Source organism: Muntiacus reevesi, chromosome X (genome assembly GCF_963930625.1).
Source record: "Muntiacus reevesi chromosome X, mMunRee1.1, whole genome shotgun sequence".
NCBI lineage: Eukaryota > Metazoa > Chordata > Mammalia > Artiodactyla > Cervidae > Muntiacus > Muntiacus reevesi.
Genome location: NC_089271.1, coordinates 61,003,724 through 61,029,593, shown reverse-complemented (window position 1 = coordinate 61,029,593; position 25,870 = coordinate 61,003,724). Strand labels below are relative to the sequence as shown.

Below are 25,870 nucleotides of genomic sequence, written 5' to 3'. Positions count from 1 at the left end.
TGGTTCCTTTAATTGGAGAATGGTATTAGAAACCAAATTTTGGGTACTAGATGTACTAGTTGCTACTGGCAATTATCCTTTTTGAAGCCAAACTGTCTGGCCTGTGGAAACATCTTCAAATTGGCTTCTGAGACTTTTTGATATGACTGTAGTAGTTTTGTAAAGCTTCTTTCCTATCTTCTATGACAAGATGTTCCAAGTTAATTTTATTTATTTCCAGGCTTGGAATTAGCTATCTCTAATACATCCTGGTTTCTTTGAATGGGAATGGTATTTCAAGAACACAAACTGAGTTACTAGGTGTGCTCACTGCTTCTGGGCTGTTCATTATTTCTAAGTCTTTTCAGTGGAAAAAGCAAAAGTGTGTCTGTGTATGTTTACTTTTAAATAAAATTCCTCATGAGTTCATATTCAAGACTACAGGGCTGTTTTGTTTCTAACTTAAATTCTTTTGAAGTACATCTGTATTCTTCCACACTAAAAGTCTTAGCCCTCAAAGACAGAGGATGATGGAATTTGAATAATTACTCAGTTATATTATCTCACAGTACACAGTCTTGGAATAGCAATACTGCTACCAATACAACTGCTGAGAATAGTTCATTTTTTTTTTGCATGTGCTTTCCCCATTTCTTCATTAAAAAAAAGTTATGCTATATCTATGTTATCAGAGCACATGGCATACAGGTATTAATACTCTACTCCCTCCCTTTTAAACCTCATTTAGTCTTAGTTCTACAAGTAACTATTTAATGTCAACCACCAGTCCTGATATCAATGTCTCTTATTTTGGTTGTCTTATGTTCATTCTTCAGCAAATTTCTCAGTAAGGGATTATGGAACCAATATTTCCTGAGTTCTAGCATGTTGATAAATACCTGTGCCATTTATACCTAAAAGTCATTTTTACCAGATATAATGTCCTTGACTTACATTTTTTCCCCTCGAGTATCTTAAATGTTACTCCATTTTCTTCTAGCACAAAGTATTGGTGTCAAAAGTTTGGAGATGATCTAATTTTCCTTCCTTTACAAACCACCTACCGTTTTTGCTGAAGTATCCAAGACATTTCTTCTCTTAAATAAAAAATCTAGTAATTTTATTAGAATGTGAATTTTGTTGTTGGTCATTCTGGGTCAAAATTCTCAGGTACGTATTGTGCTTTTTAAAATCAAATCTTTTTTTTTTTAGTTCCAGGAAAGTTTCCTCAATACTACTTTTAAGCATTTATTTCTTTTCCTTGCTTTAGTTTTCTTTTTCAGATAATCTTATTCCATATGTCAGGTATTCTTTGCTATCTTTTCATGTTTCACTTTTTCTAGAATTCTGTTTATCTTTGTTTCTTTTTGATTTAAAAGTTTCTTTCTTACTTTAGAAAGGTATTTTCTGTTGTGTTAACTAACTCGTTTTCTTTTTTCTTATTCAAATTGAAGTATAGGTGATTTATAATATTAAATTAATTTCAGGAGTTCAGTTCAGTCACTCAGTTGTGTCTGTCTCTTCTGTGACCCCATGGACTGCAGTACGCCAGGCCTCCCTGTCCATCACCAACTCCCAGAGTTTACTCAAACTCATGTCCATTGAGTTGATGATGTCATCCAACCATCTCATCCTCTGTCATCCCCTTCTCCTCCCGCCTTCAATCTTTCCCAGCATCAGGGTCTTTTCAAATGAGTCAGTTTCAGGAGTACGAAATAGTAATTCAGTATTTTATAGATTATACTCTATTTATAGTTTAAAAATATTGGCTGTATTTCCTGTGCTATGGAATATATTCCTATAGCTTCATTTGTTTTATCCATAGTAGCTTGTACTTCTTTAATTTTTTTTTTTTTAGTTTGTACTTCTTAATCCCCTACCACCATGCCCTTCCCTCCCTTTCCTCTCCTCACTAGTTACTAGCTGTTTATTCTCTATATCTCTGACTCTAGTTCTCATAGATACATTTATTATTAGATTTATATTATTAGATTATTATATTTATTAATATATATTTAGATTCCACATATAAGTGATATCATATAGTATTTGTCTTTCTCTGACTTTTTTCACTAAGCATATTACCCTCTAGGGGCCATCCATGTTGTTGCAAATGGCAATATTTCATTCTTTTTAATGGCACTGCATATATATACATTGCATATATATATCACATCTTATTGCATATAAGATATAATACATTGCATATATATACCACATCTTATCTATTCACTTATTGAGATTTTAGGTTGCTTCCATATATTGGGCAATGTAAGCAATGCTGCTATGAACATTGGGGTGCAAGTATTTTTTTGAATTAGTGATTTCATTTTCTATGGATTAAAATCCAGGAGTGGTAGCCATAAAAAGGAATGAATCTGAGTCAGTTCTCATGAGCTGGATGAACCGAGAGCCTGTTACACAGAGTGAAGTCAGAAAGAGAAAAACAAATATCGTATATTAATGCATATATATGGAATCTAGAAAAACGGTACTGATGAACCTATTTGCAAGGCAGGAATAGAGACGCAGACATAGAGAACTGACTTGTGGACATGGTGGGGGAAGAAGAGGGTGGGACGAATTGAGAGTAGCACTGAAACATATACATTACCATATGTAAAAACATGTAAAACAGCTAGCTAGTGGGAAGTTGCTGTACAGCCCAGGGAGCTCAACCTGGTGTTCGGTAACAACCTAGAGGGATGGGATGGGGTGGAGCTAGGGTAGGAGGGAGGTTCAAGAGGGAAGGGACATAGATATATACTTATGGCTGATTCATACTGCTGTATGGCAGAAACCAGAACAACAATGTAAAGCAATTATTCTCCAGATTTAAAAAAGTGAAATAAAAAAATCCAGGAGTGGAATTGCTGGATCATATGGTAGTTCTACTTTAGTTTTTGAGGAACCGCTACACTGCCTTCTATAATAGCTGCACCAATTCGTATTCCTACCAACAGTGTACTGGGTTTCCCTGATGGCTCAGTGGTAAAGAACCTGCCTGCAGTGCAGAAGACCCGGGTTTGATCCCTGGGTTGGGAAGATCCCCTGGAGGAGGGCAGGGCAACCCACCCCAGTATTCTTGCCTGGAGAATCCCATGGACAGAGAAGCCTGGCAGGCTGTAGTCCATAGGGTCTCACAGAGTCGGATACTGACTGAAGCAACTAAGCAGCAACAGTATACTAGAGTTCCCACTCCTACACATCCTTACCAACACTTGTTATTTGTAGACTTCTTGATGAGAGGCATTCTGACAAGTGTGAGAGGGTATTTCATTATGGTTTTGATTTGCATTTCTCTGATGATTAGCAATGCTGAGCTCTCATGTACCTGTTTGTTATCTGTATATCTTCTTTGGAAAAATGTCTCAGGTCTTCTGTCCATTTTTTTTTTAACAGGCAGATAATTGCTTTACAGTGTTGTGTTGATTTCTGCCATACAACTAAGTGAATCAGCCATAAGTATAAACATATCCCCTCCCTCTTGAACTTCCCACCCCATCCCACCCCTCTAGGTCATCACAGTGCCCGGCTGAGCTCCCTGTGTTATACAGCAGGGAGCTATCTATTTTACACATGGTGGTGTATATATGTCAGTGCTACTCTCTCAACTCGTCCCACCCCCTCCTTCCCCTGCTGTGTCCACAAGTCCGTTCTCTACATCTGCATCTCCATTCCTGTCCCGCAAACAGGTTAATCAGTACCATTTTTCTAGATTCCGGAAGTATGGGTTAATATAAATATTTGTTATCCCCCTTCCAACTTCACTCTGTATAGTTCCTTACTTCTTTTTAAAAAATTTACTTAATTGGAGGACAGTTGATTTATAATATTGTGTTGGTTTCCGCCATACATCAACATGAATCAGCCATAGGTATACATATGTCTCCTCCCTCTCACCTCCCACCCCTCTAAGTTGTCACAGAGCAATGGGTTTGAGCTCCTTGCATCTTCTGTCCATTCTTATTGTTTCCATATTGATTATATGAGCTGTCTATGTAGTCTGGATATTAACCCCTTATTGGGCATATCATATGCAAATATTTTCTCCCATTCTGTAGGCTATTTTTTCATTTTTTTGTTGGTTTCCTTTGTGGTGCAGAAGTCTTTAAATTTAAATCAGTTTCATTTGTTTATTTCTGCTTGTGTTTCCTCTGCCTGAGGAGACAGAGCTTTAAAAATATTGCTATGATTTATGTCAGAGAGTGTGCTGCCTTAGCCTTCATTTCTGAAATGATTCTTTCCTCTTATTGCCCCAAGTTGTCACTACATTTCTGAATTTTTCTAATCCTGCTATGTATTGTTCTTCTATGTCTTCTTTAATTTTATTAATGTCTTCCAACTAATTTTTAAACAGTATATTTTAGATTTGTTGTTCTTTGAGTGTGTCTTTTTGGAATACTTTTTTCCCCTTTTTAAAAAATTGAAATATAGTTGATTTACAAAATTGTTAGTTTCAGGTGTACAGTAAAGTGATTCACTTACATATACGTATATATTTTTCAGATTATATTCTTTTTATAACTTACATGTGGAATCTAAAAAATAATAAAAATGAATCTATATACAAAACAGAAACTGACTTACAAACATAGAAAACAAACTTATGGTTACCAAAGGGGAGAGGGAGGGAGGGACAAATTAGGAGTATGGGATTAACATATACATACTACTTACATAAAACAGATAAGCAACATGGAATGCTTTTGATTTTTTTTTCTCCTTATAATAATTTTGTGTGGCATTTGATCTTGATAATTTTCCATTTATTTTTCTTACAGCTTTATTGAGATATTACTCACATACCATAAAATTCACCCATTTAAAGCATACAATTGAGTGGTTTTTAGTATATTCAGAGTTGCGCAACCATTATCACAATCTGTTGCTCATTCTTAGGTGTACTAAGCTTTCCTGAACTTTCAGAAAGAAGTATGGTTCAGGGTGGCTTTTCTAACTTCAGAGAGGCACCCTTTCTGTTTTTATGTATGTTAAAGGAATATAATGACTTACTTGATTATAGAGTCTTGGTTGTGGTTCTCTCTGCCATTCTCGGACCTTCTCTTTCCTCCTCCTTTATTGTCCCTGTTCTGTTCATTTGAATTCTATTCTCAACAATTTCTCCTCAGTGTAGGACTGTGTGAGGAGGGAGATCTGGTGCCTCATTTTCAAGAGTTCATTAAAGGTTAGACAGCTCCATCCCTTTCAGACCTTCTGACAAGAGATTCCTTGTATTCATTCAGTTTTTATTGGAAGGTAAAACCCCTCCCATTTCAACTACTGTTCTTAAAATGAACTGCCACACTTATGTTTTTCATTAAAATTTTTTAATTGAAGTATAGGTGACTTACAGTATTTGTTTCAGATGTACAACACAGTGATTCTATATTTGTACAGGTTATGCATCATACAAAGGTATTATAATATTATTGACTGTATTATTTGTACCATAAGTTACATCCTTGTGACTTATTTATTTTATAACTGGTAAATATCTTTTAATCCCCTTTACCTATTGCACCCATCCTCCCATTCTTCTCCCTTCTGGCAACCACTAGTTTGTTCTCTGTATCTATGAGTCTGTTTCTGGGTTTGGGGGGCTCATTTTTTTTTTTTACATTTTAGATTCCACATATAAGTGAAAACATACAGTATTCATCTTTCTCTGACTTATTTCACTTAGCATAATACCCTACAGATCCATCCATATTGTCACAAATTGCAAGATTTCATTCTTTTTTATGGCTAAGTGGTGTTGGGAAAACACAATAGCTATATGTAAAATAAAACTAGACCATTTTTTCACATTGTTTGCAAAAATAAAGTCAAAATGAATTAAAGACTTAAATATAAGATCTAAAACCATAAAACATCTAGAAGAAAACATAGGTGGTATGTTCTTTGAAGTCAGTCTTAGCAATATTTTCTTTTTTGATCAGTCTCCTCGGGCAAGGACAACAAAAGCAAAAATAAACAAATGGGACCATATGAAACTAAAAAGCTTTTGCACAGCAAAGGGAACCATCAGCAAGACAAAAACTACTGAATGGGAGAAGATACTGGCAAATGATATGACTGATAAGGGGTTAATATCCAAAATATATTAAGAACTCAGACAACTCAATACAAACAATCTGATTACAAAGTGGGCAGAAGATCTAAATAGACATTTTCCAAAGAAGACACACAGATGACCAACAGGCACATGAAAAGATGCTCAACATCACTAATCACGAGGGAACTGCGAATCAAAACCACCTCAAATGCAATGAAACAGCACCTTACACCTGTCAGAATGCCACACTTTTTAGTGAATACTGTTTGCTGTTTTGGAATTCTCCCGTTTTCAGGTCTTTCAGATGGCCAACTCTTTCTGCTTACACAGATGCCCATTACTAGTTGATCTTGTAGTTATGATGATCTTCCCTTACCTGTTTTTGAATTTCATGGGGATACACTGTCACTTAGTTTTGTCACTTTCATATTATCTATGAATTTTTTCTTTTGTGTTTTTATTGAAGTATAACAACATGTATGCAGAAAAATACACAAACACAGGATAGCTAAATCAGTTTTCACATCTGAACATATCCATACAATCAGTGCCCAAATTAAGATACAAAGCATTACTAAATCCTCAGAAGTTGCCCTCAGGTCCAATTTCACTCATAATCTCCCACTAAGGGTGAACATCATACTGGCTTTTAGCTAGCATACACAAGTTTCACCTGTGTCTGAACTCTATGCTCTTCTGTGGTTTTTCCCCCCTCAAATGATGTTTGTAAAATTTAACAAATTAATATTTGTTATTACTTATAACTGAAGAACTATAGTCTGTTTAACCTTATTGCTAACAGTATTTCACTGTGTGGATATGCCAGAATTTATTTATCCATTCTATTATGTATGGGCATTTAAAGTAGTGTTCACTCTGGGGTATTACAAATAATGCTGCTATGAGCATTCCTGTACAAACCTTTTGAAGACAGAAGGCTCTCATTCCTCTTAGGTATATACCTGGGAGTGAAACTGTCATGGGGGTATATATATGTTCAACTTTTGTGCAACACTACTACCACCAACCATGCCCCCCCAGGCTGTCTTTATTGTTTCCTTTCTTTTATATACTTTAGGCTTATTTTGTTCTTGTTTTCTCCAACTTCTTAAGGTAGTATCTTAGTAACTGATTTTACCTTTCTTTTTTCTAATATAACTACTGAAAGTTACACACTTCCCTCTCAGCACTGCTTCAGTTGTATCTCACAAGTTTTGATGTATTTCACTATTATTCAGTTAAAAATACTTCCTAATTTTCTTTGTGATTTCTTCTTTGATGGATTATTTAGAAGTATGTTGTTTACCTTTAAAAAATTTAGGGACTTCCTAGGTATGTTGTTGTTGTTTAGTCACTAAGTTGTGTCCAGTAAGTTGTGGACTGTAGTAGCCCACCAGGCTCCCCTGCCCATGGGATTTCCCAGGCAAGAATACTGGGATGGGTTGCCATTTCCTTCTCCAGGGGATCTTTCTGACCCTGGGATGGAATCCATGCCTCCTGCTTGGCAGGTGAATTCTTTATCACTGAGCTAGCTACTTGGGAAGCCCAGTTTAGTCGCTAAGTTGTGTCTGACTCTCTCGCACAGACCACAGACCATAGCCTGCCAGGCTCCTCTGTCCATGGGATTTCCCAGGCAAGAATACTGGAGTGGGTTGTCATTTTCTTCTCCAGGGGATCTTCCTGACTCAGGGATTGAACCTGCATCTCCTGCATTGGCAGGTAGATTCTTTACCACTTCAGGGAAGCCCCAGGTATGTTGTTATTGACTGCTAATTAAATTAGATTATAGTCAGAGAACAGAGTGTGATTTCTATCTTTGAAAATTTATGGACACTTATTCAGTGGCCTAGAACATGGTCTAAGTTGGTGAACATACCATGTGCATTTGAAAAAAAGTGTATCTTGCAGTTATTGGATATATTTTTCTGTAAATGTCAAAGAGGCTAAGGTGGCTGCCAGTGCTGTCCAGATCTTGTATGAACTTACTGATTTTCTGTCCAGAAATTTTTTCAGTTACTGAAAGAAAAGGATGAAAACCTCCAACTATGGTTGTAGACTTGTCCATTTCTCCATTTAATTCTGTCAATTTTTCCTTCGTGTAATTTGAAGGTTGTTATTAGACATAAATACATTTAGGATTCCTATGTCTTCCAGATAAATTGACACTAAAAGGCACTAAATGTCCTTTTGAGAGTCCAGTAACACCTTTTGTCTTGAAGTCTACTTTATCTGACATTACTATAGCTATTGCAACTTTTTTATGTCTATGGTTAACATGGTATTTTTTTAATCATTCTATGTTTGACCAATCTGTACCTTTATATTTAAAATGTATCTCTTTTCTGGGCGCCTGATGACCTCAGCTAGCGATCAGAAGTTGTTTTGTGAAGTTTGCTCTGCGTTCAGTTATTCTTTTGATGAATTTGTAGGAGAGAAAGTGGTCTCCCCGTCCTACTCCTCCGCCATCTTGGCTCCTCCTAAAATGTATCTCTTGATAGGAGATCAAGACGGTGGAGAAAGATATGGAGCTCACCTCTCCCCATGAACACATCAAAAATAAATCTACACGTGGAACAATTCTCACTAAAAACTGGAAATTGACAGAAAGACTCCTATACAACCACAGTTGTAAGAAAAGATACACGGAAGTCCATAGAGAAGCCTGGACTCCACTCATTAGTAGAGCACAGGTGGACTTCCCCCAGGCAGCACAGAGAAATGTTTGGTTTAGGCTACTGCTTTCCTGCAACACGCTGCGCACAGCCATGCTAATGCTCTCCAGCCAGAGCTGAAAGAATGCTCCAGCCCTGTTCACTTACTGGAACTAGCGTGGCCGGGATCTGGAAAAAGACTTGACCTTGAGATGGAGAGGTGACCTGGTCCTGGGGCAGAGCCCAGGCTGGGCAACAGTGGCAAAATTTACTCAAGTGGCATCCCAGAAGCAGCCTAGACTTCTGACGGCAACACAGCTGCTGGGTTTCCCACAACCACTTTGCTGCATGGGTGCCCCACTCCAAGCTGAGAGAATGCTCTGGCCACGCTCACTCCATGTCACAGTGTGGCACTAGCTCTAGGGTAGCCACAATTGGGGAAAAGACACAACCATTGGTTGCATCTAAGGGAAGCTGCAGACCTCTACAAAAGCAGAGCATTGGATCTCTGCAGGCACACAAGCCCTATTTGGCTCGGCATTCTCCTCCTTTACGGCAACAGTCCCAAGTATGGGGAGCAGGGAAAACACATACTTAATGGGAATGGAGCCAGCTCAAGCTCACCCCTCAGGACTTCTACTCCCACAACTTGGGATCAGATTCAGTCCCTGACAGGGTGGTGACAGACACTGAGCAGAGAGGAAGTCCCACTTCTCACCCTGTGCTAGCACCTCCGCTCCAGCCACACCCTCTATCAAGGTGATAGCTGTGAGCACACCCCGAGGAAAGACATGACTAGTATCCACATCAAATCCATCTCTCCCATGAAAGACACTGGGCATACACAGTCTGCAAAGGGATGCTCCCACATAGGAACACCCCTTCCAAACCATAAGAAGTACCTGTTTCACCTAAATTCAGAGGCATAGAAAGTAAAGTAAAATGAAAAGGCAGAGTAATTGCTCTCAATTGAAAGAGGAAGAGAAAATCCCCGAATAAAAAATGAAACAGAAATAATTTACCAGAAAAAGAATTTGAAACATTGGCAATAAAAAATATTAACTGAAATAGGGAAAATAACTGATCTAAACACTGATCATTTTAACAAGGAATGATCATACATTAATGATCACAGACTATATTTAAAAGATTCAATCAAAAACAGATAATTTCATATCTGAAATAAAAACACTACAAGGAATGAATATCAGACTAAGTGATACACAAGAAAGCACAAATGATCTGGAAGATAGAATAATGGAAATCACCCAATCAGAAGAGCAGAAACACAAATGAAAAAAAAATGTAAGGAATCTACAAGATCTTTGGGATAACACTAAGCTCACCAATATTCACATTATAGGAGTTCAAGAGAGGAGAGAGAAGGGGATCAAAAATGTACTTGAAGAAAAGTATGGCTGAAAATGTCCCCAACCTGAAAAAGGAAACATATTCAGGTACAGGAAGCAGAGAAGGTCCCCCCCAAAATGAAACCATACAGACCCACACCAAGACATATCATAATTAAAAAAGCAAAAGTTAAAGAAGTTAAAAAAGTTAAAGCAAGAATTTTAAAGGCAGCAGCAAGAGAATAACAGAGAGTCACATACAAGGTAATCCCCAAAAGGTTATCAACCGATTTCTCCACAGAAACTCTGCAAACCAGAAGGGAATGGCATTATATATTCAAAGCCTTGAAAGGGAAAAAACTGCACCCTAGGACACCCTACCCAGCAAGATTATTCCACTTGTAATTATTCCATTTAGAAGGAGAAAGAACTTCTCAGACAAGTAAAAACTTAAAGAATTCATCAATATTAAACCTACTCTAAAAGAAACAGTGAAAGGTCTCTCTAAATGGAAAAGAAGAATCTATAGGAAAGAGAAAACCCCACTAGGAAAGACAATATATAGTAAGGATCAAAGATTAGTAAAATGAGCCAGTGTGTAGATTAAAAGACAAAAAAACTGTAAAAGCAACTACAACTACAAAAAACAGATAAGTATGAAAATGAAAAATACGACATCAAAAACACAAAAGGAGGGAGGAGAGTAGAAATGTAGATCTTTAAGAATGCATTTAAACTTAAATGACTACCAGTTTAAAACATGTAGATATAATTATGTGTTAACTAACATATATGGTAATCACAAATAAAAAACCTACAACAGATACACAAAAGCCAAAAAGAAGGAACCCAAGCTTACTACAAAAGAAATTCAAACCACAACAGTAGAAACAAAAAGAAGAAATGAATAGAGAAGAACTACAAAAAAACAAAACTGGAAAATAAGTAATAAAATGGCAATGAAGTACATATCATAATCATAGGACTAAATGCTCCTACCAAAAGACATAGGCTGACGGGATAAAAAACCAAGACATTTCAATATGCTCCATGTGAGAGACTCACTTCAGGGCTAAATACATACACAGAAAGTGAGGGGATGGAAATAGACACTTCATGTGAATGGAAATGATAAGAGAGGGGAGCAATACTCATTTCAGACAAAATAGACTTTAAAATAAAGCTATACCAAAAGACAAAGAACAGCATTATAAAATGCTAAAGGGATTAATAAAAGAAGCTATTACACTCATTAATATATATACACCCAATACAGGAGCACCCACATATATGAAGCAAATACTAACAGACATAAAGGAAGAAAATAACAATAATACAAGAATAGTAAGAGACTTTCACAACCCACTCACATCAAATGGACAGAGCATCCAGACAGAAAATCAATAGGGAAATGGTAGTTTTAAATGACACAATATACCAGTTAAACTTAATAGACATTATATCTAAAATCACTAGAATACACATTCAAGTACACATGGAATGTCCTCCAAGAGAGATCACATACAAGGAGAGGTCACAAAACAAGCTTCAACAAATTTAAGAGGACAGGGGACTTCCCTGGTGGTCCAGCAGTTAAGAATCCACCTTCCAATGCAGGGGATGCAGGTTCGACCCCTGGTCAGGGAGCTAAGATTCCACCTGCAGGGCAACTAAGCCTATATGCTGCAATTACTGAGCCTGCTGTGTGCCACAACTACTGAGCCCACACACTATGGGGCCTGTGTGCCACAACTAGAGAGAAGTCCATGCACCACAACAAAGGGTCCATGAGCCACAAAGAAGAGCCTGTGTGCCACAATGAAAGATCCCACATGTTGCAACTAAGATCTGATGCAGCCAAATAAATAATTATTTTTTAAAATTTAAGAGGACAGAAATTAAATCAACTATTTCTTTCACCACTACAGTATGAAACTAGAATCAATCACAGAAAGAAAAATGGGAAGAGAACAAATACATGGAGACTAAACAACATACTACTAAAAAAACAAATGGGTCAACAAAATCAAAGTGGAAGTCAAAAATACCTTGAGGCAAATGAAAATGGAAACATAACTTTTCAAAATCTATGGGATATAGCAAAAGCAGTTCCAAGAGGGATGTTTAAAGCTATACAGGTCTTTCTCAAGAACAAGAAAAATCTCAAACAACCTAACCTATGACCTGAAAGAATTAGAAAAAGAAGAACAAAGCCCAAAGTCAGCAGAAGGAAAGAAATGATACACATCAGAAAGGAAATACATAAAACAGAGACCAAAAGAGCAGAAAAGATCGATGAAACCAAGAACTAGTTTTCTAAAAAGATAAAATTGATATACACCATGGAATATTACTCAGCCGTTAAAAAGAATATATTTGAATCAGTTCTAATGAGATGGATGAAACTGGAGCCCATTATACAGAGTGAAGTAAGCCAGAAAGATAAAGAACATTACAGCATACTAACACATATATATGGGATTTAGAAAGATGGTAACGATAACCCTATATGCAAAACAGAAAAAGAGACACAGAAGTACAGAACAGACTTTTGAACTCTGTGGGAGAAGGTGAGGGTGGGATGTTTCGAAAGAACAGCATGTATATTATCTATGGTGAAACAGATCACCAGCCCAGGCAGGATGCATGAGACAAATGCTCGGGCCTGGTGCACTGGGAGGACCCAGAGGAGTCAGGTGAAGAGGGAGGTGGGAGGGGGGATCGGGATGGGGAATATGTGTAACTCTATGGCTGATTCATGTCAATGTATGACAAAACCCACTGAAATGTTGTGAAGTAATTAGCCTCCAACTAATAAAAATAAATAAATAAATAAATAAAATAAAATAAAAAGATAAAATTGATAAAACTTTAGCCAGGCTCATTAAGAAGAAAAGAGAAAGAACCCAAATAAACAAAATAAGAAAAGAGGAGAAATGAAAACCAAAACCACATATATACCAAAAGTCCTAAGAGGATACTGTGAGCAGTTAAATGCCAACAAATTAGACAACTGACAAGAAATGAACAAATTTCTAGAAACTCTACACATGCCAAAACTGAAAGAAGAAGAAACAGGCAATCTGAACAGACCAATCATGAGATTTGAAGTTGAATCTGTAATTTAAAAACTCCCAGCAAGCAAAAGTCCAGGACCAGATGACTTCATAGGGGAATTCTACTGAACATAAGGAAGAACTAATACCTGTCCCTCAAACTCTTCAAGAAATTGAAGAGGAAGGAACACTCTCAAATTCATTCTACGAGGTTACCAATACCCTGATACCAAAACCAAAGACACTACAGAAAAAGGCCACAGGCCAGTATCTTTGATGAAGATAAATGCAAAAATCCTCAACAAAATATTAGCAAATCAAATCTAAAAATACATAAAAAGGATCATACACCATGGTCAAGTTGAATTTATTCCACAGTCACAAGGATAATTCAATATATGCAAATTAATATGATATACCACATTAACAAAAGGAAGGTTAAAAATCACATGATCATCTCAATAGATGCAGAAAACCCATTTGACAAAATTCAGCATTAATAATAAAAACTCTGAAAGTGGGTATCAAGGAAACATATCTCAACATAATAAAGGCCATTTAAGACAAACTCACAACCAATTTCATACTCAGTGGTGAAAAGGTAGAAGCCTTCCCACTAAATTCTGGATCAGGACAAGTATGCCCATTCTTGCCACTTCTGTTCAACATAGTATTGGAAGTCCTAGTCACAGCAATCAGACAAGAAAAATAAAAAAGAAGTATCCAAGTTGGAAGGGAAGAGGTAAAATTGTCACTATTTGCAGATGACATGTCATATCTAGAAAACCCTAAAGTCTCCACCCATCAGAACTAATAAAACTATTAGAACTAATAAAGGAATTCAGCAAGGTTGTCAGATACAAGATCAGTACACAGAAATCTTTTGTGTTTCTGTACACTAATAATAAAATGTCATAAAGAGAAAGCAAAAAAAAAAATCCTGTTTAAAACTGCATCAAAATGAATAAAATACCAAGGAATAAACTTAACTTAAAAGGGATAAGCTACCCACTCCAGTATTCAGTATTCTTGGGCTTCCCTAGTGGCTCAGATGGTAAAGAATCTGCCTGCAAAGCAGGAGACCTGGATTTGATCCCTGGGTTGGAAGGTCCCCTGAAGGAGGGCATGGCAACCCACTCCAGTATTCTTGCCTGGAGAATCCCATGGACACAGAAGCCTGGTGGGCTACAGTCCATGGGTTGCAAAGAGTCGGATATGACTGAGTGACTAAGCACAGCACACAAACTTAATCAAGAAGGGGAAAACATACTATACTCTGGAAACTACAAAACATTTATGAGGGAAACTAAAGATGATTACAAAGAAATGGCAAGATATCCCATGCCTGTGGATTGGATGAATTAATATTGTTAAAATGGCCATACCATTCAAAACAATCTACAGATTTAATGAAATCCCTATCAAAGTACCCAGGGCTTCCCCAGTGGCTCAGTGGTAAAGAATCTGTCTGCAATGTAGGAGATGTGAGTTCAACCCCTGCTCCAGGAAGATCCTCTGGAGGAGGAAATGGCAACCTACACCAGTATTCTTGCTGGGAAAATCCCATGGACAGAGGAGCCTAGCAGGCTATAGTCCACAGGGTCACAAAGTGTCAGACACGACTGCCTGAGTGAGCACACATATCAAAATACCCATGATATTTTTCACAGGATTAGAATAAACAACCTTTAAATTCATATGGAACCACAAAAGACCCTGAATTGCCAAAGAAATCTTGAGAATGAAGAACAAAGCCAGAAGTATAACCCTCCCAGACTTCAGACTATACTACAAAACTACAGTAATCAAAACAGGGTGGTACTGACACAAAAACAGACAAATAGATTGATGAAACAGAATAGAGAGCACAGAAATAGATCCATTCACCTATGTTCAAATAATCTATGACAAAAAAGGCAAGAATGCCCAACGAAGAAAAGACAGTCTCTTCAATAAATGGTGCTGGGAAAATTGGACAGCTACATGTAAAACAATGAGATCAGAACATTCCCTTACACCATATACAAAAATGAACTCAATATAGATTAGAGATGTAAATTTAAGACCAGAAACCATAAAACTCCTAGAAGAGAATATAGGCAGAACACTGGCATAAAAATCGTGGCAATATTTTTTTTGATCTGTCTCCAAAGTAAAAAGAAATAAAAGCAAAACTAAACAAATGGGATGTAATTAAACTTAAAAGCTTTTGCAAGGTAAAGGAAAATATTGACAAAACAAGAAGACAACCTACAGAATGGGAGAAAATATTTACAAATGAGGTGACCTATAAGGGGTTATTATCCAAAATATATAAACAGCTCATATAATTCTTCATCAAAAAACAAACAACCCAATGGAAAAATGGGCAGAGAACTGAATAGACAATTTTCCAAAGAAGACATACAGACAGCTAACGGGCACATAAGAAGATACTCAACATCACTAATGATTAGAAAAATGCAAATCAAAACCACAACGAGATATCATCTCCCACCTGTGAGAATGGTTATCATAAGAAAGTCTACAAATAACAAATGTTGGAGACAATGTTGAGAAAAGGGAACCCTCATATACTGCTGATAAGCATGTAAATGATACAGCCACTGTGTAAAACAGCATGGAGGTTCCTAAAAAACTAAAAATAGAACTACCATATGATCTAGCAATACCACTCCTAGGTATATATCGAGAAAAAATGAAAACACTAATTCAAAATGATACATGCAACCCAATGTTCATAGCAGCACAATTTTCAATAGCCAATATATAGAAGCAAATCAAGTACCCATCAACAGACGAATGGATAAAGAAGATGTGGTATATATACACACATACACAATGGACCAAGCCATAAAAAAGAATGAAATTCTGCAATTTGCAGCAACATGGATGGACCGAGGGGGTATTATGCTTTGTAAAATAAGACAGAGAATGACAAATAATGTATATCGCTCATATGTGGAATCTAAAAATAACACAAATGAATGGATATGTAAAACAGAAACAGACTCATGGATATATAAAACAGAGGGACAGGGGGCAGAGGGAAGTGGGGAGGGACAAATTAGGGTTATGGGATTAACAGATACCAACTACTATGTTTAATATAAATAACCAATAAGGATATACTATATAGCATAGGGAACGAAACTCATTATCTTGTAATAACTTGTAATGGAGCATAATTTACAAAAATAATGAATACTGTACACCTGAAGATAATACAATGTCAACTACACTTCAATTAAAAAAAGAAAATGTATCTCTTGGAGACAGTATACAGGTGAGTCTGATAATTGGATTTCTAATTTGAAGATTTATTCCATTGATATTTAATATAATTACTGATCAGCTGGATTAGAATCTACCATTCTATTGGTTTTCTGTTCATTTCCTAAATTTTTCGTTGTCTTGTTCATTCTTTCTTGCCTTCTTCCCTTTTAATTTCTCCATTGACTTTATATCTTTGTCTCTTTACATTATTTTTCTTTTAAATAGACCTTATTTTTAGAGCAATTTTATTTTTTTCTTGGTCATACTGTGCAGCTTGTGGGATCTTAGTTTCCCAACCAAGGGATCAAAACTGTGCCCCCTGCAGTGGAAGCACAGAGCTCTAACCACTGTACTGCCAGGGGATTTAAAGCAGTTTAAGGGGCTTCTGTTTCAAGATGGCATAGTAGAAGGACATGCACTCATCTGTGAGAGCACCGAAATTGCAACTAGCTGCTAAACAACCATTGACAGGCAGACACTGGAATCCACCAAAACAAGATACCCCACATCCAAAGACAAAGAAGAAGCCACAGTGAGACAGTAGGAGGGGTGCAATCATGATAAAATCAAATCCCATACCTGCTGGGTAGGTGACCCACAAACTGCAGAAGAATAATACCAAAGTTCTCCCACTGCTGTGATGGTTCTAAACCCCACATCAGGCTTCCCAGCCTGGGGATCCAACAAAGGGACTGGGAATCCCCAGGGAATCTGGCCTTGAAGACCAATGGGATTTGATTACAGGACTTCCACAGGACTGGGAAAACAAAAGACTCCGGTCTTTGAGGGTACAAACGAAATCTTGTGTGCTCCAAGATCTAAGGGAAAGGAGCAGTGACCCCATAAGAGACAACCAAAACAACCTGCTAGTGTTGAAGGGCCTCCTGTGGAGGCATGGTTCGGCAGGGGATCACCACAGGGACAGGGGCAATGGCAGCAGCAGGCTGGGAAAGTCCTGCTTGGTGTGCACCCTCTTGGAGATCACCATTAACCCTACCATAGAGCCCACAGACCCCAGGGCTGGGTCACCTCAGGCCAACAACTACCAGGGAGAGAGTGCAACCTCACCCATCAGCAGATAATTGGATTAAAGCTTTACTAAGCAAGGCCCTGCCAACCAGAGCAAGACCCAGTTCTTCCATTGCCAGTCCTTCCCATCAGGAAGCTTACATAAGCCTCTTAGCCTCATCCACCAAAGAGCTGACAGAAGCAGCAGTCTCACAGCAGCTAAAACAAAAACCATATTACAGAAGGTTAACCATGATGAAAGAGCAGAAAATTATGGCCCAGATGAAGGGACAAGATAAAACCCCAGAAAAACAACTAAATGAAGTGAAGATAGGTAACCTTACAGAAAAAGAATTCAGAACGATAGTGAAGATGATCCAGGATCTCAGGAAAACAATGAAGATGCAAGAAATGTTTACCAAAGACCTACAAGAACTAAAGAACAAACAAATGAAGATGAACAATACACTAGAAGTAATCAATAGCAGAATAACTGAGGCAGAAGAATGGATAAATGACCTGGAGGACAGAATGATGAAAATCACTGCTGTAGAACAGAATATAGAAAAAAGAATGAAAAAAAAAATGAAGACAGCCTGACAGACCTCTGGGACATTAAACACATCAACATTCACGTTATAGGGGTCCCAGAAAGAGAAGAGAAAGAGAAAGGACCTGAGAAAATACTTGAAGAAATAATAGCTGAAAACTTCTGTAACATGAGAAAGGAAAGAGTCAACCAAGTCCAGGAAGCACAGTGTGTCCCAGGCAGGATAAACCCAAGGAGGAACACACCAAGACACATAGTAATCAAACTGACAAAAATTAAAGACAAAGATAAAATATTAAAAGCAACAAGGGAAAAACGACAAATAACATAGAAGGGAACTCTCATCAGGCTATCAGCTGATTTCTCAACAGAAACTCTACAAGTCATAAGGGAATGGCACAATATAAAGTGATGAAAGGGAAGAACCTACAACCAAGAATACTCTACCCAGCAAGACTCTCCTTTAGATTTGATGGAGAAATCAAAAGATTTCCAGATAAGCAAAAGTTTAAGATAATTCAGCACCACCAAACCAGCTTGACAACAAATGCTAAAGGAACTTCTCTAGGCAGGAAACACAAGAGAAATAAAAGACCTACAGAAAATAAACCCAAAACAATTAAGAAAACGGTAATAGGATCATACATATCAATAAATTACCTTTACATGTAAATGGATTAAATGCACCAACCAAAAGACATAGACTGGGTGGGTGGATGAAAACACGTGCATGTATGCACTTCCACTTACCACATCCCCTGGCTTGACCCCTCAAATTCTATGTAATTATTTTATATTGTTAAGTTAGTCATGTTTCCATTATGGCATGCAATTGTAATTATCTTTTATTTTTTTGTCTGACTATTGATGTGAAAACAGATAAATATCTTTTACTATTGTGATTATGTAACTGTTACTCACTTAATACCATTGTATCATGATTGGTCAACAGAAAAATAGAACTCTATATCACCAAAACTACAATTTAATGGAAAAACCTTTAAATTGAAGCCTTCCATTTTCAATTTAATGGAAAATCACTTTTTAAAAGCCATCCAAATGCATATCAGAATTATCTTGAAATTTTTTGAAAAATACAAATGCCCAGGTATTGCTTTTTTTCTCCAGAGCTCCAGATATGTTTCTAATGAGCAGCCATGCTTAAAAACAACTAAACTATATGATGATCTTTTACTTTTATCTAGTTTCACTTTTTCTATTTCATATTCAGTGCTCCCATTTCATTTATGTTTTCCAATTTCTCCATCTCTTTTTTTTTGATGTTCTTTCTCAAGCCTTTATCTAGTAGAAAAGCTTTTGTATACATATATAAATATGTAAAATATATATATTTTATAAAACTTATGAGTTTTTGCCTAACTAAAAAAATTATGACATTTTGATTCTACTTGTTTGACTTAGCATGAATAGAATGCTAGATTTCTATTTTAAAAATAGATATGAAACATGCAACAAAGATTTACTGCATAGCACAGGAACTATAGTCAATATGGTTCCTGGTGGCTCAAATGGCAAAGAATCTGCCTGCAATGTAGAAGACCCAGGTTTAATCCCTGGGTTGGTAAGATCCCCTGGAGAAGGAAATGGCAATCCACTCTAATACTCTTGCCATGGACAGAGGAGTCTGGTGGGTTACAGTCAGTCCATGGTGTCACAAAGAGTTGGACACAACTAAGTGACTTTCACTTCTCACATGATGGAAAATAATTTGAAAAATAATGTATGTGTATATGTATAACTAAATCACCTTGCTGTGTACCTGAAAAACATTCTAAGTCAACTATATTTCAATAAAATATATATATTAAGAAAAAGAATAAAGCAGTTTAAGCACATAGTAAAATTGAATGCAAAGTACACAGTGTTTCTATATACCCTGTCCCACACAGGCACAGCCTCCCCAGACTATCAACACCCAGCATCACAGTGGTACATTTGTTATAATCAATGAACCCACAATAATGCATCATTATCAGGCAAAGTCCATAGTATACACTAGGGTTCACTCTTGATGTTGTACAATCTATGATTTTGGGCAAATGTATTCACCATTACGATATCATTCTGAATAGTTTCTCTGCCTTAAAAATCCTGTGTTCTGCCTATTCATCCCTCCTTTCTTTTAATCCCTGTCAACCACTGATCCTTTTACTGTCTCCATAAGTTTTGCCTTTTCTAGAATGTCATATAGCTGGAATCATACAGTATGAAGACTTTTCAGATTAACTTCTTTCACTTAGTAATATGCATTTAAGATTCCTCCATGTCTTTTTAGGTCTTGACAGTTCATTTCTTTTTAGCAATGAGTATTATTCCATTGTCTGTTTATACCACAGTCTATCCATTTGCCTACTGAAGGCATCTTGGTTACTTCCAATTTTTGGCGATTATAAATAAAGCTGCTATAAACACTTGTGTGAAATTTTTGTGTGGACCTATTAATAACTTTTCAACTCATCTGGATAGAAAGGAGCATGATTGCTAGATTGCAGAAGAGGAGAATGTTTCTGACAAACTGTCTTCCAAAGTGCACCACTTTACATTCCCACCAGCAATGAAGGACAGTTCCTGTCGCTCCATTACCCATGCCAGCATTTGGTGTTGTCAGTGTTCTGGATTTTGGCCATTCTTTTAGGGGTGTAGTGGGGTTATTGTTGCTTTAATTTGCAATACCCTAATGACATATGATTTTAACATGATTGTGCCCCTCCTACCACCTCCTTGTGGCTTCTCCTTTCTCCTTGGATATGGGGAGATGCTCTACATATTGAGTAAAAACAAGACCTGGAGCCGACTGTGGCTCAGATCATGAGCTCCTTATTCCAAAATTGAGACTTAAATTGAAGAAAGTAGGGAAAACCACTAGGCCATTCAGGTATGACCTAAATCAAATTCCTTATGATTATACAGTGGAAGTCACAAATAGATTCAAAGGGATTAGATCTGATAGAGTATCTGAAGAACCATGGACAGAGGTTCATAACATTGCACAGAAGGTGGTGACCAAAATCATCCCAAAGAAAAAGAAATGCAAGCAAAAAAAAAGAAATGCAAGAAGGCAAACTGGTTGCCTGAGAAGGCCTTACAAATAGCTGAGAAAAGAAGCAAAAGGCAAAGGAGAAAGGGAAAGACAGACCCAACTGAATGCAGAGTTCCAAAGAATAGCAAGGAGACAGAGGAAAGCCTTCTTAAGTGAAAAGTGCAAAGAAATAGAGGAAAACACTAGAATGGGAAAGACTAGAGATCTCTTGAAGAAAATCAGTGATACCAGGGGAACATTTCATGCAAAGATGTGCATGATAAAGGACAGAAATGGCAAGTACCTAACAGAAGCAGAAGAGATTCAGAAGAGGTGGCAAGAATACAAAGAACTATACAAAAATGGTCTTAATGATCCAGACACCACAATGGTGTGGTCACTCACTCAGAGCCAGACACTCTGGAGTGTGAAGTCAAGTGAGCCTTAGAAAGCATTACTACAAAGTTAGTGGAGGTGATGGAATTCCAGCTGAGTTATTTCAAATCCTAAAAGATTATGCTGTTAAAGTGCTGTACTCAATATGTCAGTAAATTTGGAAAACTCAACAATGGCCACAGGACTGGAAAAGGTCAGTTTTCATTTCAATCCCAAAAGGCAATGCCAAAGAATGTTCAAACTACCACACAATTGCGCTCATTTTACATGCTTGTAAGGTAATGCTCAAAATTCTTCAAGCTTGGCTTCAACAGTATGTGAACTGAGAGCTTCTAGATGTACAAGCTGGATTTAGAAAAGGCAGAGGAACCAGAGCTCAAATTGGCAACATCTATTAGATCACAGAAAAAGGAAGAGAATTCCAGAAAAACACCTACTTCTGTTTCATTGACTATGCAAAAGCCTTTGACTGTGTGGATCACAACAAACTGTGGAAAATTCTAGAGATGGGAATATCAGACCACTTTACCTGCCTTCTGAGAAACTGTATGCAGGTCAAGAAGCAACAGTTAGAACTGGATATGGAACAATGGACTGGTTCAAAACTGGGAAAGGAGTATGTCAAGGCTGTATACTGTCACCCTCCTTATTTAACTTATATGCAGAGTACATCATGCAAAATGCAGAGCTGGATGAATCACAAGTTGGAATCAAGACTGCCAGGAGAAATATCAACAACCTCAGATATGCAGATGATACCACTCGAATGGCAGAAAGCAAAGAGGAACTGTTGATGAGGGTGAAAGAGGAGAGTGAAAAAGCTGGCTTAAAACTCAACATTCAAAAAACTAAGATCATGGCATCTGGTCCCATTACTTCATGGCAAATAGATGGGAAAAAAATGCAAACAGTGGCAGACTTTATTTTCTTGGGCTCCAAAATCACTGTGGATGATGACTGCAGCCATGAAATTAAAAGATGCTTACTCCTTGAAAGAAAAGCTATGTCAAACCTAGGCAGTATATTAAAAAGCAGAGACATCACTTGGCCGACAAAGGTCCATATAGTCAAAGCTATGGTTTTTCCAGTAGTCTTGTACGGATGTGAGAGTTACTACAAAAAAAGGCTGAGTGCCAAGTGATGCTTTTGAATTGTGGTACTAGAGAAGATTCTTGAGAGTCCTTTGGACAGCAAAGAGATCATACCAGTCAATCCTAAAAGAAATCAACCCTGAATATTCACTGGAATGACTATGCTGAAGCTGAAGCTCCAAAACTCTTGCCATCTGATGTGAAGAGCTGACTCACTGGAAAAGACTGATGCTAGGAAAGATTGAGGGCAGAAGAAGTGGGTGACAGAGGATGAGATGGTTGGATGGCATAACCAACTCAATGGATGTGAGTTTGAACAAACTCTGGGAGACAGAGAAGCCTGGTGTGCTATAGTTCATGGGGTCGCAGTCAGACATGACTTAGCTGCTGAACAACAAATGACATATGATGTTGAGCATCTTCTCATATGCTTATTTGCCATCTATATAATCTTCTTTGGTGAGGTGCCTGTTAAGGTCTTTTGCTCATTTTTAAATTGAGGTGTTTAATTGAGGCAGTGGTTCACTATCTCTGGGACCCACTGTTCCAAATGGGAAGGTAACAACAATTCATATCATTGCTCTTCTATGTGTAATAAGTACTTTATCTCTGACCGCTTTCAAAATTTTCTCTGTCTTTTGTTTTCAGTAGTCTGACTATAACATGCCTACGTGTGGTTTGCATTGTATTCAACATGCTCGCTTAGGGCTTACTAAAATTTCTGAATATCTAAATTTGTCTTTCACAGATTGGGGGAAAATTTCAGCCATTATTTCTTCAAAAAATTTTTTATGGCCCCTTCTCTTTCTCCTCTCTTACTGGTATTCCAAATGTACACATGGTAAACCTTTTTACATTTTTCCACAGGTAATTGAGACTCTTCACTTTTTTCTAATCTTGTGATTTTCAGATTGGCTAATTTTTATTGATCTGTCTTCAATATAACCCTTTCTTCTGTCATTGCCAATATTCTATTGTTTTTTAGTTGCTTAGTCCTATCTGAATCTTTTTCGACCCAATGGACAGTAGCCCACCAGGCTCTACTGTCCATGGGATTTCCCAGGCAAAAATACTGGAGTGGGTTGCCATTTCCCTATCCAGAATTTGCTATTAAGCTTATTCAAATTTTAAAAAACTGAAATATAGTTGACATACAATATGTCAGTTTCAGGTGCATTACAGTGGTTTGACATTTGCATATATTATAAAATGATCACTGTAAGTCTGGTAACCATCTGTCCCCACACAGTTATGATATTATTGACCACATTCCTTACTCTGTATATTACATCCCTGTGGCTTATTTATTTTATAACAAAAGGCTTGTAGCTCTTCTTCTTTTAAGATTAATTATCTAATTGTAGATTTATTCGTGAATTTTTTTTTTTTTACTATCTTTAGTTTCCAAGTTTTATACAAGGAAGAATGCACTCTTCTGCAATGAGAAAAAAAGAATCAATATTAATTAAACATCTCTCTTATCCCATAGGGTAAGTTTGACCTTTTAGACTATACAAGTATGGAGTTGATAAGTCCATCTGTATGACAAAATTATTTACAGAGTCTTAGCTAAGACATAGACCTTACATCTATCACAAGAATTAACTTAAAATGGATCATAGACATTAAATGTAAAATATAAAACTATTGAAGATAACATAGGATAAAACCTATATGACCTTGGTTTCCCTCCAGTAGGTAATGAAGACCACAGAAATTTGCTGTCAAGTGAGAGTCATGACTGGTGTTGTGTAGAAGTTGCTTGGACAGATTGGCATAAGCAAAAATGGCCCAAGATCATGCAAGGGGCAGTCTCTGCAATCTTTTCTCTATGTGTGTGCACATGTGAGTTTTGTAGCTCTTAATCCCCTTCACCTATTTCACCTCTGCAACCTCCCTCTCCCGTGGCAACCACCCATTTTCCCGTCTGTATCTATAAGTCTGTTTTAATTTCTAAACTACAGATTATTATATTTTTCAGTTCTGGAATCTTTTGTGTACAGTTTTTACTTTTTCGAGATTTATTACCTTTTCATTCATTACAAGCATATTTTCCCCTATGCCCTTGAGCATAGAAATAAGCTGTTTCAAAGTCTTTGTCTGCTGATTTCAACATCAGAATCATCTTGGGGTTGGTCTCCACTGACTGCTTTTCCTCTTGAGCATAAGTCACATTTTCTTTCTTTTCCTGTATAGTAGTTTAGAATTGAATCCCAAACTTTCTGAATGATATGTTGTAGAGATTCTGAATTCTGTAAAAAGTACTGATTTTTTGTTTTAGCTATTTTTCATTTAATTTCTCTAGAATGAAAATTCCAAGTTCTGTTTCTCTGTATTGGGTAAAGCTGGATTATCCATTCAGTTATTTTAGACTTACTGAGGGTGCTTGGAATCAGTCCTATGCATGCATAGCTTAGCAGTCTGCCAGAGATTTGGGAAGGGTTTATATAGAGAATTAGGGCTCCCCCTCAGTGGTTTCTCTCCTGGGCTATCCCTTTAGTTTTCAGTGGCTATAATCATCCTGAATCTGTTCTCTCATTCCCAAACTATAAGACTGCAAGTTTCTATCCAAGTTTTATTTACCTCCATATTACAGCAACTGCAGCCTGATCATGGATGAAAAGCTATAAAAACACAGAAAACCCTTTCAAATCACCACTTTTCTCTGTGCTATAGTGGAAATGGCATTACAACTGGGAATTTTAGGGCCTGTGTTAAAATTCTAGTTTGGCCACTTTCTAGCTATGTTTACTTTGGGTCAGTTCTCAGATACCATTTCCTCACTCTATAATGGGAATAAGAATGTTTGCTTCATGGGGTTGTTAAGAATATAAAGTGAGATAATACATGAGATATGGAAAATAGGCTCAGAGGGGCTATGATTGTCCTATTAAGTGGTAGGAGTCATTGGTTACTGCAGATCTGACCATGCTTTATCTGCTATATTATACTGCTTCTATCTAATGACTACTAACTCTATCTTTCCCTCCCAAGACACCTGCAAGTACCTACTATGATCTAATTACCAAGTTGAGCTCAAAGAACACAGTAAGCTAAAGTTCTTACCCACAAGAAGTTCCAAGTACCATTACCTTCTAATTGGTGACTGCCCTACAGTCTGTGTCTGCTTTTGGTCACTCTCAGGGCCTCCAGATAGCTGTTTTGTTATATTCTGCTCAGTCTGTAACTGTTATCTATAGGAGGGGTTGGCCTGATAACAACCTACTCTGCTGTTACCAGAAGCGAAACTGCTATCTGTGGATTTTTGACTTTGCTATCTATCTGTTCAGTCTGTTTTTATGCCATGATATATGAAAAAATTAAAAAAAACTATGCTGCTTCACTGCCTCCATCTTCCCAGAATCACAGGCTATTTACTTTAGTAATAAATGAAATAAAATACTGACTAGAATCTG

General features: G+C 37.2%; 1 protein-coding gene across 2 annotated transcripts in view; it reads right to left on the bottom strand.

The window, feature by feature from the left end:
* IGBP1 (immunoglobulin binding protein 1) overlaps positions 1-25,870 on the bottom strand; it is a 40,855-nt gene that overhangs the window by 2,375 nt on the left and 12,610 nt on the right. The window contains exon 6 of one of the 2 annotated variants that reach the window (XM_065914783.1): positions 24,394-24,642. The exons of the other annotated variant lie outside the window; for it this stretch is intronic. Within the exon in view, the coding sequence (XP_065770855.1) occupies positions 24,542-24,642 (101 nt within the window). The 3' untranslated portion in view covers positions 24,394-24,541. Of the gene's footprint in view, positions 1-24,393; positions 24,643-25,870 lie in introns of those variants that run through there. 2 annotated transcript variants of the gene reach the window in all.